Here is a 17,024-nt window from a genome sequence, read left to right as displayed (position 1 = left end):
TAAGTTGGTGGTTGAAGATATCCCTCTAGTGGTGTAGGGGCTGTGCTTTGGCAAAGTGGGTGGGGTTATATCCTCCTGTTTGGCCGTGTCCTGGGGTATCATCGAATGGGGCCACAGTGTCTCCTGACCCCTCCTGTCTCAGCCTCCAGTATTTATGCTGCAGTAGTTTATGTGTCGGGGGGCTAGGGTTAGTCTGTTAAATCTGGAGTATTTCTCCTGTCTTATCCGGTGTCCTGTGTGAATTTAAGTATGCTCTCTCTAATTCTCTCTTTCTTTCTTTATTTCTTTATTTTTCTCTCTCTTTGTACCTGAGCCATAGGACCATGCCTCAGGACTACCTGGCATGATGACTCCTTGCTGTTCCCAGTCCACCTGGCCGTGCTGACCTGTTGCACCCTCGACAACCACTGTGATTACTATTATTTGACCCTGCTGGTCATTTATGAACATTTGATCATCTTGGCCATGTTCTGTTATAATCTCCACCCAGCACAGCCAGAAGAGGACTGGCCACCCCTCATAGCCTGGTTTTTCTCTAGGTTTCTTCCTAGGTTCTTTCCTTTCTAGGGAATTTTTTCCAATTCACAGTGCTTCTACACCTGCATTGCTTGCTGTTCGGGGTTTTAGGCTGGGTTTCTGTACATCACTTTGAGATATCAGCTGATGTAAGAATGGCTTTATGATATACATTTGATTTGATTGGAAAACCATCAAGCGCTATGATGAAACTGTCTCTCATGAGGACCGCCACAGGAAAGGAAGACCCAGAGTTACCTCTGGTGCAGAGGATACGTTCATTAGTTACCAGCCTTGGAAATTGCAAGTAACAGACACATCAACATCAACTGTTCAGAGGAGACTGGGTGAATTAGGCCTTCATTGTCAAATTGCTGGTAAAAAAAAAACACTACTAAAGGACACCAATAAGAAGAAGAGACTTGCTTGGGCCAAGAAACATGAGTAATGGTCATTAGACGGGGCGGCAGGGTAGCCTAGTGGTTAGAGCGTTGGACTAATAACCGGAAGGTTGCAAGTTCAAACCCCCAAGCTGAACGACAGGGGCAGATCTGTCGTTCTGCCCCTGAACAGGAACCCACTGTTCCTAGGCCGTCATTGAAAATAAGAATTTGTTCTTAACTGACTTGCCTAGTTAAATAAAGGTAAACTAAATAAAAGACCGGTGGAAATCTGTCCTTTGGTCCAAATGTGCAATTTTTGGTTCAACCACCGTGTCTTTGTGAGACGCAGAGTAGGTGAACAGATGATCTTTGCATGTGTTTACCACCAAGAAGCATGGAGGAGGAGATGTGATGGTGTGGGGGTGCTTTGCTGGTGACATGTTCAGTGATTTATTTAGAATTCAAGGCACACCTAACCAGGATGGCTATCACAACATTCTGCAGCGATACGCCATCCCATCTGGTTTTCGCTGTTAGGTTCTAATTTTCAGAGTAAATAACCCACGGACACTAGAGAAGCTTAACCAAGTGTAATTCTTCCCAATGGGTCTATACAGCTTCATTCAGACATCACGTTTCCACCACCACAAGTATATATACTCCAATTTAGACACTCCTCCTTCTCTCCAATCCTTATATCTTTTATGGTCTGACAGGAAGACGAAGTGATAGGATAATAAACCATTGTTTCTCCCTTAAGGGAAACTGACCTGACCTCAACCCCCTTGAGGCCTAATCCAAAGATCTCCACCCGTCTCCCCTCATCCCACAGCCATCTGTCTCCTACAGATAACCATTAACTTCTGATGTAAAAACCAGTCTCTTTCACTCCTTTATATGCTATGCTTCTGGGTATAACAATGTCTCTAGTATAGCAATGTTCAAAATTTCACTCCGAACCCAACAGCACTAAGTGGGACTATCATTTGTTTTTCAACAGAGCAATGACCCAACACACCCCCAGGCTGCATATGTGCTATTTGACCAAGAAGGGGAGTGATGGAGTGCTGCATCAGATGACCTTCCCTCCACAATCACCCAATCTCAAACCAATTGAGATAGTTTGGGATGAGTTGGACTGCAGAGTGAAGGAAAAGCAGCCAACAAGTGCTCAGCATATGTGGGAACTCCTTCAATACTATTGGAAAAGCATTCCAGGTGAAGCTGGTTGAGAGAATGTTAAGAATGTGCAAAGCTTTCATCAAGGCAAAGGGTGGAAAATGTTGAGAATAGTAAAAATAAAGAAATACCCTTGAATGTGTTGCCAAACTTTTGACTGGTAATGTATATCAGAAAAGGGACATGTTTGACTTTCAGAAAAACTTATTGGTCAAGCCAGGCACTTAAAAACTGTTTGGGTGCATAATCCTAACTGGGTGGACATGTTGAGCCTAAATTAGCGATAGCTCGGTGAGTGAGCAAGATTGAGCTAGCATAATGGTGAAAACTTGAACAGAATTTTAACTGCTCTATCAAACATATTTTAACATTTTAAATGTTCTCTATAATTTAGCCTAACAGGGTGGACATTGATGAGTAGGACAACAACCTGAAACATGGACACATAGATATAACTGAGTGTTTATATTTATGTAGCTTTGCACCATAGTTTTCCCACACTTCCTGAATGTGGGGTCATTATAGGAAGGTGTTTTCTTAAATGGAGAATTACAACAAACTAACAGACTGGAAAGCGGTATCAGGGACACAGATAATATTTTAAATGAAATAATAAATACAATAATCATGAAAAAAACATTATTGATGAAAAATACTTAACTAGGACAATAAAATAGTTAAAGGTTTGGTATATTTTATTATTGTATGGCTTAAATTTATTGTAGAAGTTGATAAATATCACCTGGGGACATGGAAAAAAACACAGATAGCCACTGGCAAAAAAAAGTGTAATAACATGAATACTATTCCCTTTCAGGATCCATGTTTTTGTGTTAAAGTAGACATCTGACCTTAAATTTAAAGCCTTTTGGAATCCACATTTTACACTAAATAAGAACAGATCATTCCTGGAACAAAAAAGGCAATGTATCATAGGAATGACCCTGCCAATTAATTTAGCAGTCCTCTCGATCTGTGTGTTGTTGGCCCCAGCCCAGCTCCAATAGTGTAGACTATAGAGTAACAATTTTCTGCTGACTCATTAACCCACTTATGGCTTTCTAAGATAGGAACCACCAAAGTCATGAATACTTGTTTTACTTATGATATTCTGTGGTAGCAGACATAGATCATACAATTGCAAAGAAAAGAAAACAGCATCAAACAGGCTAAAATTTGATAAAACATTTATTCATTAAGTAAGAAATGAAATACTACAGAGCCAGGCAATCACATAATGTACTGATGAACCAAACAGCCAATCCACTCCCAGGTCTGCTTAATTTATTCCAATCTCATACGATTTTTGTTTAGCATCTTATCACAATGTTTATCTGAATATAAACAGGATATATTTCACACTTTTGTAACATTTTGTAAATCATTAGCACTCACAATCATAGCTACTTTAATGTCAAACTAATCGAACTAAAACTTAAAGCATCAAAATAAGGAAAATGGGTCAAACCAGGTACACTACAAACTTCAATGAAATAATGGGTACAAGTAATGAATGAATGATACAGTAGCTGCTGATGGTATTCAATGTATACAAAGAGTCATCCCATCCATCTTTGTGACAGCAATGTCATTCTCTGTACAGATGAGGGGGCTGTCCTCTCCCTTCTCTCTGTGGCCAGACAGTCACAGTGTAGAAATAGGACTGAAGACGCGTTCTAAGCAGACTACATTGCAAAAATCACATCATATGATATAGGATCTGATGCTCGGCTGCACACTCGATGACATGGTACACAACCATTGGACTGTAATGTAATGTAGTCAGCCTGGAAGGCCACCCATATGCTTGGTTCTTAGGAGAACTTAGCTGCCTGGGGAGGGGGTCCCAAGAAACCTCCAGCCTGCTTGGTGGCAGCTCTGGAGGGGGCCAGACCCAGCATCTTCTGGATGTTCTGTGGATGGATATAAACAATATTTACATAGCAATTAGACAGAAACCAAGGATATTTAGGAGAAGTCCCAGTTCTGGAAAGTTGTGAACCATAAGCTGTTGAATGTGTATCATATTTTAAGAGATTGGGTCTGTGGAAACCTTCAACTTCAAATCCATAAATGTATGTCCTTAACTCTTTTTGTTAGCCGAGTATTTGCTACTCTTGTCAATATACTGCATCCCATGACAGGTGGTAAAATAGTGTCAGTTGAGTTACCTGTCTGATGGACATGGTGCAGAGAATGTACAGGAAGATGAATGAGCAGTCAGTGAAGTCCTCGCCCAAAAGGTTGCGATGGGAAAGACCCTGAATGTAGGACAGTGGGACGAATGGCAGTTTGGCCACCACCCTTCCATCAAAGCTAAAACCAGACAATGATATTAGCACGTGGTGGGTAAGGAGGTGACTAACTTTGAGCTGAGAGCGATTGCTTAACAAAAAAAAAAAACTCACAATGAACACAGTGAGTTGTTTGTCATCATAACAGAGTAGCCAACCGTGCCACTAGATCTAACAGATAGCATTTGTCATTGTCTGTACACTCACATGGAGTTGAACATTCCCATCAACGCTGTGAAACAGAAGCCAATGGCGAACATGGACTTCATTCGTACCTGTAACACAAGACGGGAGGACAGTCAGATGAAATGTGGTCACCCCTTCATCAATGAAGCTAGATAGCAAATGGGAAAGAATACACAGGGCGTTGGCTTGTTTAATTTGTATGACAAAAAAACACATTTCTCTCACCATGGATAGATCTCTGTTGTTGTTCTTCAGTTTCTCCTCTTGTCTCTCTGAAGTTGAAATTAAAACATTGTGTATGGGGACCACATATTATTTTATATACACCAACTGTCATATCTATTATCGTAATATTCTTGTCAAAATTAAGATGAGACGATAGCTATGGTCCAGGAAAGCTTTGGTCCAAATACATACTGTATAAACACATGACTCTTCTTTCTTACCAATCTTCTTCTTCTGTTGACGTCCTGCAGATTCTGTAATGGTTTCCTTCTTCTTCTCCACTGTAATATTCAAATACATATACTGTATAAAAAAATAGTTCACTACAGAGCCGTCACCCTTGAAAACAACAACAGTAAGGGTAGGTAACAACACATCCGCCACGCGAATCCTCAACACGGGGGCCCCTCAGGGTGCGTGCTCAGTCCCCTCCTGTACTCCCTGTTTACTCATGACTGCACAGCCAGGCACGACTCCAACACCATCATTAAGTTTACTGATGACACAATAGCCTGATCATCGACAATGAGACAGCCTATAGGGATGTCAGAGACCTGACCGTGTGGTGCAAGGACAACAACCCCTCCCTCAACATGATCAAGACAAAGGAGATGATTGTACACTACAGGAAAAGGAGGACCGAGCACACCCCCATTCTCATCGACGGGGTTGTAGTGGAGCAGGTTGAGAGCTTCAAGTTCCGTGGCATCCACATCACCAAAAACGAACATGGTCCAAGCACACGAAGACAGTCGTGAAGAGGGCACGACAAAACCTATTCCCCCTCAGGAAACTAAACAGATTTGGCATGGGTCCTGAGATCCTCAAAAGGTTCTACTGCTGCAACATCGAGAGCATTGCTACTCTGGTTGCATCACTGTCTGGTACGGCAATTGCTAGGCCTCTGACCGCAAGGCACTACAGTGGGTAGTGCATACGGCCCAGTACATCACTGGGGCTAAGCTGCCTGCCATCCAGGACCTCTATACCAGGCGGTGTCAGAGGAAGGCCCTAAAAATTGTCAAAGACCCCAGCCACCCCAGTCATAGACTTATCTCTACTACCACATGGCAAGCAGTACCGGAGTGCCAAGTCTAGGACAAAAAGGCTTCTCTCTTTTTACTGTTGTTTTGTTTTATTTCTTTATCTACCTATTGCTCATCTAATACCTTTTTTGCACTATTGGTTAAAGCCTGTAAGTAAGTGTTTCACTGTAAGGGGGGGGGTGCAAATAGTCTGGGTAGCCATTTGATTAGCTGTTCAGGAGTCTTATGGTAACCCGCCAGGACGCTCTCAATGGTGCAGCTGTAGAACCTTTTGAGGATCTCAGGACCCATGCCAAATATTTTCAGTCTCCTGAGGGGGAATAGGCTTTGTTGTGCACTCTTCACGACTGTCTTGGTCTGTTTGGACCATTCTAGTTTGTTGTTGATGTGTACACCAAGGAACTTGAATCTCTCAACCTGCTCCACTACAGCCCCGTCGCTGAGAATGGGGGCGTGCTCGGTCCTTCTTTTCCTGTAGTCCACACTCCTCTCCTTAGTCTTGGTTACATTGAGGGATAGGTTGTTATTCTGGCACCACTCGGCCAGGTCTCTGACCTCCTCCCGATAGGCTGTCTCGTCATTGTCGGTGATCAGGCCTACAACTGTTGTGTCGTCTGCAAACTTAATGATGGCGTTGGAGTCGCCATGCAGTCATGGGCACGCACCCCTGGGGAGCTCCAGTGTTGAGGATCAGCATGGCAGATGTATTGTTACCTTCCCTCACCACCTGGGGTGGCCCGTCAGGAAGTCCAGGATCCAGTTGCAGAGGGAGGTGTTTAGTCCCAGGATCCTTAGCTTAGTGATGAGCTTTGAGGGTACTATGGTGTTGAAGGTCTACAACTGTTGTAAGGTCTACCTGTTGTATTCGGTGCATGTGACAAATAACATTTGATCCAAGAACTGAACAATGTCGTCTGTGTGTAAATTGTGAAAAGCAATGAAAATGTATTTAAAAAGACACTCACATTTCTTGCTTTGCTTTTCCACCTCTGCCTTCAGACTCTTGTACTTTGCAGTACGATACACCAACACCCATGTAATTCCTTAGGATGGAGATGTTTAAAAGGTTAGGCAAATACTACATTTAGAGCAATCAATACATCAACATATCAATGAATGTGCATATAAAATTATGCATGTGTATTAGATGATGCCCCAATCATCTCCTGATGAAACATAAGCTCTGTCACTAACTACAAATAACAAGTATGCGGTTATTATCATTAGTATACTTTGAGATTGGTGACCAATCAATCAATCACATGTATTTCATAAAGTCATTTTAACATCAGCCGTTGTCACAAAGTCGTTTACAGATACCCAGTGACCTGGCCGAGAGCTCGCAATTCTTAGATCTGATGGCTGTAGCCTCATAAAGACAGACTCCCACCCAATGTTGGGTCCCAAAGCTAAGAAGCGTCGTGCTACTCATGCCCCGGATTAAACAGGTTTTCAAATGACAAAACATCTACAGCACTCAGCGTTAACCAAATAAAATACATCACGAATATGTTTGATGGTTGCTAGCCAAAATTAGAAAGTCAGTATCAGGTAGCTAGCTAAAGTCAGCCAGATAGCTTAGCTAAAATTAACGTTGGCTAGCTACTGTAACGTTAGTTACTTACCCTCAGCTAACAGAGCTGTGCAAACAGAGATGAAAACAATAAGAATAGTATCTGCGAACATGGTTGTCATTTTTGTAGGTCGTATCACGATCCCTTTCCTATGATACTGAACGTGGCTATAATTTATCAGCAAACTCTCGCCGCATTTGAGTATGGAATTTGATGTCAGCAGCAACTGCAAATAGTAGTTACAAGTACACGTCACGAATACGGGAGCAACTTCCGGCTAGCGCTTCCGGTTGGTAAATCAACATACATCAACGCAGAAGGGGCGAAGTGAGGCAGTAGTGTGCAACTGCTTGTAAAGTGTATGTATGTCCCTTAAGGTCCTTGTGTAATTGTAATGTGATATTGTACCCCCTAGCTCGATTGCCCATTGTTTATAATCTATATATACTTGTGTTCCCTCATGTACTTTCTGTATTGATTTGTTGTTAATATATATATATATATAACCCCCCCTCGAGCACCCCATTGGTCCCTGCATGAATATATATATATATATATATATATTTTAAGTAGTGTGCAACTGCAGCCCAAAATTCGTGGCGTTCCTGCATCTGCATGAACCCCCCCTCGAGCACCCCATTGGTCCCTGCATGAATGACCCCCCCCCCTCCTTCCCGCTTGTGTTACACATTGGAATGTGGGTCAAAAGGGAAATAAAAAGTATTATCTGAGTTTTTCACCCACCTACCTGTCATCCCTGCCTCCCGCTAGCACTGCAGTTTAGCCAGGTAGTCCTAAGGATGACACCGGGACACAGCAGGCGGAAGGCGGGACCAGCTAACTAGCACATGGTGCCGCTAACTAGCGAGCTATCTAGCTAGTTAGCACACAGTGTTAGGACTAGCTGGCTAAGCTAGCACACAGTGTCCTTTTCTCCCGCCTGCCGAACACCTGCCCTCTCCGTTGCTAACAAAACTGCTGGAAAACAGTGCCCGCCAGGTGGGGCGTAGGACACTGTCTACCGGTCCAGTGTATGGCAAGCTGGCTACCCTCTCGTCCGCCATTCAGCAAATCAGATCATGACTCCATACATACTCCTGCTACTGTTTAAAAGCAGAAGCTCAAACGGGAATTATTTGTGACTCGTCCTTTGAGAAATGCTCTGGAATCAGAGATTATACTTCAGGCCTGCTTTGCTAGAGCTGATAAAAACATGTTTTGGGACTCCGTGGATAACATCGAAGAGCTAACCACCTCTGTCACTGGCTTCATTAGGAAATTCATCGGCGACTTGTCCCCACAGATTCGCTGCTTCCCAAATCAAAAGCCCTGGATTAACACTAAAGTTGGCACTAAACTAAAGGATAGGGCTACCGCACACAGGGCTATTGCAGACAACCCTGAGGCTACGGCTGAGGACAGGATCAAGGTCAAGAGGTCCCACAATGACCTCAGCAGAGTCATCAAACGAGCAAGAGAACAATATAGGAATAGGGTGGAATCATATTACATAGACTCCAATGACTGCCACATGTGGCAGGGGCTATAGTCCATTACAGATTACAAAGGAAGACCCAGCTTTGACAATAACACCATTGTACCGGGTGTGGGTGATCTCGCATTCCGAGGCCGAAGTGAGAAGTTTTTAATCAGGTCAATACCCGCAAGGCCACGGGGCCTTATGGTATTCCAGGGTGCTTTCTCAGAGCATGCCCCGAACAGGTGGCAGGTATATTCACTGTCATTTTCAACATCTCTTTGTCCCAGTCTGTAATCCCCACATGTTTTAAGATGACCACCATAATTCTTGTTCCCAAGAACTCTAAGGCTTCATGCCACAATGACTACCACCTTGTAGCACTCACATCTGTAATCATGAAGTACATTGAGAAGCTGGTTATGGCACACATCAACTCCATCATCCCAGAAACCGTAGACAAATCCAATTTGCATACCGCCCCAACAGATCCATAGACGACGCAATCTCAATTGCACTCCACACTACCCTCACCCACCTAGATAAGAGGAATACCTATGTGAGAATGCTGTTCTTTGACAGCTCAGTACTCAACACCATTGACCCCTCCAACCCCTCCATCCATACTTCCTGATGGGCCCCAGGTGGTGAGGGTAGGCAACATCACCTCCGCCCCGCTGACCCTCAACATGGGTGCCCCACAGGCGTGTGTGCTAAGTCCCCTCCTGTACTCCCTGTTCACCCATGACTGCGTGGCCACGCACGACTCCAACACCATCATCAAGTTTGCTGACGACACGACGGTGGTAGGCCCGATCACCGACAATGATGAGACAGCGTACAGGGAGGAGGTCAGTGACCTGACAGTGTGGGTCCGGAACAACAACCCTCTCCTTCAACATCAGTAAGACCAAGGAGCTGCTCAATGAGCTGAACCTTGAAAAGGGTTGGCATGGGCCCCCAAATCCTCAAAAAGGTCTACAGCTGTACAATTGAGAGCATCTTGACTGGCTGCATCATGGCTTGGTATGGAAGTAGCACTGCCCTCGACTGCATGGCGCTACAGAGTGTGGTGTTGACAGCTCAGTACATCACTGGGGCCGAGCTCCCTGCCATCCTGGAACTTTATGTCATGCGGTGTGTAAGGAAGGCCTGGAAAATCGTTAGACTCCAACCACTCAAGCCATAGAATGTTCTCTTGCCTCCGCAGGGGAAAGCGGTACCGGTGCCTTAAGTCTGACACCAACAAGCTCTTGAACAGCTTCTATCTCCATGCTATAAGACTGCTAAATAGCTAACTAAATACAAAACAAAATGCCTACACAGACTAACTGAGTTGACCTTTGTTTTTATTCTGGCCAGTTCCTCTCAGTTCCTCTCTAGGTTTCTAGAGTTTTTCCTATTCACAGTGCTTCTACATCTGCATTTCTTGTTGTTTGGGGTTTTAGGCTGAGTTTCTGTATAGCAATTTGTGACATCGGCTGATGTAAAAAGGGCTTTATAAAATACATTTGATTGATTGACAAAAGTTCCAAAAGAATAGACACATTTCAAATGTCATATTATTGCTATATACAGTGTTGTAACGATAGGCAAATAGTTCAAGTACAAAAGGGAAAATAAATACATCTGAGGGAAAGATGTGTCTCTAATATGTCCATACATTGGACAGGAGGTTAGGAAGTGCAGCTCAGTTTCCACCTCATTTTGTGGGCAGTAGCCTGTCTTCTCTTGAGAGCTAGGTCTGCCTACTGCGGCCTTTCCTTAATTTTTAGTCAGTCACAGTGGTCAGGTAATCTGCCACTGTGTACTCTGTTTAGGGCCAAATAGCATTCTTGTTTGCTCAGTGTTTTTGTTCGTTCTTTCCAATGGGTCAAGTAATTATATTTTTTCTTTTTTTCTCATGATTAGGTTGGGTCTAATTGTGTTGCTGTCCTGGGGCTCTGTGGGGTATTTTTGTGTTTGTGAACAGAGCCCCAGGACCAGCTTGCTTAGGGGACTCTTTTCCAGGTACATCTCTCTGTAGGTGATGCCTTTGTTATGGAAGGTTTGGGAATCACTTCCTTTTAGGTGGTTGTACAGTTGAAGTCAGAAGTTTACATACACTTAGGTTGGAGTCATTAAAACTCATTTTTCCACCACTCCACACATTTAAAAAAATAATAATTAAACTTTGTTTTTATTGTAGGAACACAAAGAAATTACAAATAAAGTCAAATAAAAGAACAACAAAACAAAAAAGATCTGTCAGTTACAGTGCACTTCATACCTTCATCATCATATTAGTTACATTGACATCTTTGAATTAGACCTTTTCCAAGTACGGAACCCATTTTTCCCAGTATTCCTGACCTCTCTCCTGTTGAGTTCTTAAAGCAAAGGTCATACGCTCCATGTGGTGTATTTCTTCTGCAATGTCTATCCATTATGTCACTGTGGGAGGGTCTTTTTGTAGCCATTTCCTAGTGATAGCCTTTTTACTGGCCCTTCAAGAGGTACTTTTATCTATTGTGTAAGTTATCAGGTATTTCACCCATGTACAAAGTATGTTTGTTCTATGTCAAATCCCATTATTTTTCCAATGTTAGATCTTATTTCTCCCCAGTAAGTTTCGATTATAGGGCAAGTCCAAAAGATATGAGAGTGGTCCGCCCTCAATTGACCGCATTCTCTCCAACAAGGGTGTAGTGAGCCAGTCTGTTTTGATTTCAGTTTAGGTGTTATGAAGAAACCTATAACATTCTTCCAACAGAATTCTCTCCATGACCTTGAGTTGGTGGAGCTATGTTGAGTCTCTAATATGTTCAACCATGTTTCATCAGTTATTTCAATGTTAAGTTCCTCCTCCCATTTATTTTTAATATAGTTTGTAGAATGTTTCTTTGAGGATTGAATACCCAATTAGAGATTTGAAATCGTTTTTTTCTTACTCCCCAAGTTGTATGCGTTAGTGAATACTTGGATTAATTTTGGAGGTGCTCAGGGGTCAGTCACTTTTATCTCCCTTAAGAAATAGTGTCGAACTTGTGGGTATCTGTAAAAATCTTGTTTATCCAAGCCATGTTTTTTACTTAGGACTTGGAAGTTATCTAGGTTCCCATTCCTTATAATTGTACTGAATGATGTGATGCCTTTCTGCGTCCATTGTTTAAACCTGCTGTCCTGAGTTGCAGGGATGAAGCTGGGGTCGTATGCGGGCCAACTCAGCAGTTTGATCTCTCTGTCTAAATTATTTAGCTTAATTACCCTAAACCATGTCTTCAGAGAGAAATGAATCCACTGATTTTGTCTATTGTATATTTCTTTTACCATGTCCTTATTTCCCAGTACTGACTGTATGGGCATCTCTGTCAGAGTAGTCTCGATGTCTTTCCATTTGGATTCGTATTCTGAATTGCACCAACACACCAGGGGTCTCAATTGGGCTGACACATAATCATCTTTTAGGTTTGGTAAGGCCATACCCCCACAGTTTTTGGTAACTGTAATGTTGTATATCTAGTTCTTGGTCTCTTACTGTTCCAGATAAACCTTGATATCCGTTTATCCCATTCCCTAAACTGTTTAGGCGGGATTTCTATGGGCAGTGATTGGAACAAATACAGTAACCTTGGCAGGATGTTCATTTTGATTGTTTCAATTCTACTACTAAGATCTAAGGGAAGTGAATTCCACCTGTCTAGGTCATCATATATTTTCTTGTTGATGTGATCGTAATTCATGCAATAAAGTTTGGGTGTATCTCTTGGTAGATACACTCCAATATATTTAATGGATGAAGAGGTCCAGGTGAAGTTACACCTACTCTTCAGCTCTTCCTGTGGGGTATAATTATATTGGGTCTTGTGTACGTTAAGCACATACCCTGAATATGTTCCAAATGTTTGTAAAACATCCATCAATCTGGGTACACTTGAGCCTGGGTCTTTAAGGAATAACAGAACGTCATCAGCATACATGCATATCTTATGTTCACTGCCTCGTATTGTTATTCCCTCTAATGTTGGGTCCTGTCTTATTGCCTGTGCGAATGGTTCTAGGTACAAGGAGAAGAGCGTGGGTGAAAGATTACAGCCTTGTCTTGCCCCTCGCTCTAATTTTATCGTTCGTGTCAAATGTCCATTTATCTTTATTCTAGCGGTCGGACATGAATACAGTGTTTTGATGCACTGTATCACTTCTTTGTTGAAACCAAATCTTTAAATAACTTGGAATATGTAATCCCATCCCACTGAATCAAATGCATCTAGGCTGATTAATATTGCACTTGTCTTATTCTGAGTAATGTGGTCCGTAACATGTAGTGTTCTCCTTATATTGTCTTGTGTCTGCCTATTTTCTATGAAACCAGTTTGATCTCCGTCGATCAATTCTGGGATTATGTTCTCCATTCTTTTGGCTATTATTGATGCTTATAGTTTATAATCTGTGTTAAGAATTGCGATAGGTCTATATGAACGGCATTCGTTCTTATCTTTACCCACTTTTGGGATTACTGATATGATGGCCTCTCTCCATGACGTCCATGATGATGTTCTCTGAAGGTCTTGAACCATTCTGAAGGGAAGCCATCAGTGCCTGGAGACTTGTTGGCTTTTTGCTGAGATATTGCTTTATTAATCTCTTCGGTGGATATTTATGAAGTTAGTCTATCATTTTGCTCTGTCCCAATTGAGGGGTAATCGAGTGAGTTCAAAAAGTGCTCTATTGTCTGTGCATCTGCCTTCTCTGGTTGCTTGTACAGATTTTTGTAATATGATTCAAATGCATTCTGTATTTCATCTAATTTGCATGTGATCTTTTTTTGTTTTGGGGTCTTTTATTTTGAAAATGGTATTCTGTGCTTGTTGTTTCCTGAGTCTCCATGCTAGTAATTTGGTTGCCTTTGAGCCTGCTTCATAATATTGTTGTTTCAGGAACCTAAGCTTTTTCTCTACTTCTTCTCTATAAATCTGTTCAATTTCCTGTTTTACCTTTTGAATCTCCCGGGGGTGCGTATACATTAAATAATGTAACTTCCTTGTTATCCAGTTTACATTTAACAAGTATAAATCTACCCTCCTTGTCTTTTATTTCTGACATAAACTCAAAATTAACTGAATTTGGGATCAAGAGTTCAACTCCCCTTCTACCCATTTTGTAAGAAGAAAAAAAAGTGTTCCTATATCCCATTTTCTTGAGTTTCTCGTGTTCAGGTGTGGATAAGTGAGTTTCCTGCCAGAATAGTATGTCACCGCCCTCCCGTTTCATCTTTGCTATGACCTTACTTCTCTTGATGTCACTCCCCAGTCCGTTTACATTGAGACTGATGACCTTACTTCTCTTGATGGCACTCCCCAGTCCGTTTACATTGAGACTGATGACCTTACTTCTCTTGATGTCACTCCCCAGTCCGTTTACATTGACTTATGACCTTACTTCTCTTGATGTCACTCCCCAGTCCGTTTACATTGAGACTGATGACCTTACTTCTCGATGGCACTCCCCAGTCCGTTTACATTGAGACTGATGACCTTACTTCTCTTGATGTCATTCCCCAGTCCGTTTACATTGAGACTGATGACCTTACTTCTCTTGATGTCACTCCCCAGTCCGTTTACATTGAGACTTATGACCTTACTTCTCGATGTCACTCCCCAGTCCGTTTACATTGAGACTGATGACCTTACTTCTCTTGATGTCACTCCCCAGTCCGTTTACATTGAGACTGATGACCTTACTTCTCTTGATGGCACTCCCCAGTCCGTTTACATTGAGACTGATGACCTTACTTCTCTTGATGTCACTCCCCAGTCCGTTTACATTGAGACTTATGACCTTAAATTCCCGATGATGCATCGATATAAACAAAAAAACCTGTGCACCATGTCTGCCTGCTTATCATGAACCTAAAAATGAACGACAAATCAAGAACGATAATAAAGTAAACCAGAGTGGTAAAATATTTTGGTATTTGGACTCCCATGTCAGAGGACTGTCTCTTGCCTCTGGGGTTTGAGGGGATGAGCCTGTCCGCAGGATGGGCCCCTCGCTCAGATATGAAAATGCGTGATGTAGTCACAAACAAGACCTGGTGGAACCGGAAATAATAAGGGCGCCTATTTCGTAGCTTATACACATCGGTTAATTACAAGTGAAAACTATATCGGTCATGCTTGCAAATCATGAACCCTCCCCTTGATATGCCCTTCTGTCGCCCCGTTGTCAATATGTCATTAATCTTTAGCTAATACTTATGTTATTATTGTGACGCTACTTAGTGTGTTCGTAAAGAACACATGCTTTTGGCTACTCACCCTTGTTCAGCATTGGGGGAAAATAGGGGAGATAGTTGACCTATTGCAATGTCAACCGTAACAACCCAAAGTCTTAACAGCTCGTGGAAATTTTTAATTATGTTAAATCCGGTTCAGTGTCTTACATCTTCCCGTTGGAAATGCCTGAGTCTCTCTCGGATGTGAACTTCCTCTTGCCGAGATGGTTTCCCTCTTTCTCCATGACCCTGCTTGTCAACAATGATCCATGGGAGAGCTTGCTCGAGTCTTTCCACTGGTGATGTCGCCTTTCTCCTGGCGGTATACTCCACTGGGAAGCCCCTTGACTTCAGGTCCTCAGCCGCCTCGTCTGCATGCTCGTATGTAACCGGGCCATTTTCCAGAAATACATGCATTTTTGCCGGGAATGGTGTTTGGAAGCAAATACCCTTCTCTTTAAGTGCTTTCTTAATGGGGGCGTATTCTTTCCTTTTTTTCAGTACCTCTCCCGCGTAGTCATGATCAAAGAACACTCCTTGGCCTTGGAAGTTTAACAGGTTTTTTCCAGGTTGCATGTAAGACTTTCTCTTTGACTGAGAATTTTAAGAACCGTACTACTATGGATCTTGGTGGGGCGCCGCTGGGGGGGGTTTGAGGCCAGAGCTCGGTGTGCTCTCTCGATTCCCAGGTCAGTGTCGCATTCAAGTATGCCCTTGAATAGACCCTCCACGAAGTTGGGCATAGTGTCTTTTTCTACGCCCTCAACTACGTTATAAAGTCTAATGTTGTTTCGACGTGAGAAACCTTCGAGTTCTGTCATTTTTGTCTGTAGTGCGTGTTGGCTTTTTAGTGACTGTTCAAGGATTTCTTTGACTGCGGAGTTCCATGTTTCAGTTTCCCCAATGCGCTGTTCTGCGCCCCCCATTGCTGTAGATATGCTGTGAAGTTCTAATTAGTTTTCTTCCAGTTTCTGGTTAATGTCCTTCTTGAACTCATTTAGTTCTTTTCTTAGATCTTCTTGAAGTTCCTCTCGTAAGCCTGTGAGTGCTTCGCGCAATTCCTCCTTCATCACCTCACGAAATGAGGGTTCTTTTGCTGCTGCTATCTTATTTGCGTTAGCATTAGCCATTTCGGTTCATCGACGATTATATCTTCTGCTGTCTTGTTACGGGCTGTTGTTCTAACTCTGCGACCTTTTCCTATTTTCCCCTTTTCCCTTTTGCGTAAGTTATTTTAATGCTCAGAGTAAATACTTGAAGGTGAAGGTGGTAAATTACCTTTTAATGGCATCAGACCGAGGCTCTGCATCTGTCCTCGTGCTCCTAGACCTTAGTGCTGCTTTTGCTACCATCGATCACCACCTTCTTTTGGAGAGATTGGAAACCCAAATTGGTCTACACGGACAAGTTCTGGCCTGGTTTAGATCTTATCTGTCAGAAAGATATCAGTTTGTCTCTGTGAATGGTTTGTCCTCTGACAAATCAACTGTAAATTTCGGTGTTCCTCAAGGTTTCGTTTTAGGACCACTATTGTTTTCACTATATATTTTACCTCTTGGGGATGTCATTCGAAAACATAATGTTAACTTTCACTGCTATGCGGATGACACACAGCTGTACATTTCAATGAAACATGGTGAAGCCCCAAAATTGCTCTCGCTAGAAGCCTGTGTTTCAGACATAAGGAAGTGGATGGCTGCAAACTTTCTACTTTTAAACTCGGACAAAACAGAGATGCTTGTTCTAGGTCCCAAGAAACAAAGAGATCTTCTGTTGAATCTGACAATTAATCTTGATGGTTGTACAGTTGTCTCAAATAAAACTGTGGAGTTACTCTGGACCCAGATCTCTCTTTTGACGAACATATCAAGACTGTTTCAAGGACAGCTTT

The 17,024-nt window shown here is 42.5% G+C and overlaps 1 protein-coding gene across 1 annotated transcript; it reads right to left on the bottom strand.

The window, feature by feature from the left end:
• Positions 1–3,248: 3,248 nt before the first annotated feature.
• LOC139409446 (transmembrane and coiled-coil domains 1) lies at positions 3,249–7,867 on the bottom strand. The gene is made up of 7 exons (XM_071154609.1): positions 7,455–7,867; positions 6,795–6,872; positions 5,005–5,064; positions 4,784–4,830; positions 4,580–4,647; positions 4,250–4,394; positions 3,249–3,991 (listed from the first exon to the last, which is right to left on the bottom strand). The coding sequence occupies exons 1-7, from the start codon at positions 7,522–7,524 to the stop codon at positions 3,893–3,895; spliced, it is 567 nt and encodes a 188-aa protein (XP_071010710.1). The 5' UTR covers positions 7,525–7,867; the 3' UTR covers positions 3,249–3,892.
• Positions 7,868–17,024: the final 9,157 nt, after the last annotated feature.

The sequence above is a fragment of the Oncorhynchus clarkii genome, chromosome 5 (genome assembly GCF_045791955.1).
Source record: "Oncorhynchus clarkii lewisi isolate Uvic-CL-2024 chromosome 5, UVic_Ocla_1.0, whole genome shotgun sequence".
NCBI lineage: Eukaryota > Metazoa > Chordata > Actinopteri > Salmoniformes > Salmonidae > Oncorhynchus > Oncorhynchus clarkii.
The sequence above is the reverse complement of the archived record's forward strand: the minus strand, read 5'-3'. Positions and strand labels throughout refer to the sequence as shown.

Coding starts and splice junctions, on each gene's coding strand:
- LOC139409446 (XM_071154609.1), bottom strand. CDS start 7,524: ATGACAACCATGTTCGCAGATACTATTCTTATTGTTTTCATCTCTGTT. Junction 4,395..4,579: donor ATGGGAATGTTCAACTCCAT/GTGAGTGTACAG, acceptor GTCTGGTTTTAG/CTTTGATGGAAGGGTGGTGG. Junction 3,992..4,249: donor GCACCATGTCCATCAGACAG/GTAACTCAACTG, acceptor ATCCATCCACAG/AACATCCAGAAGATGCTGGG.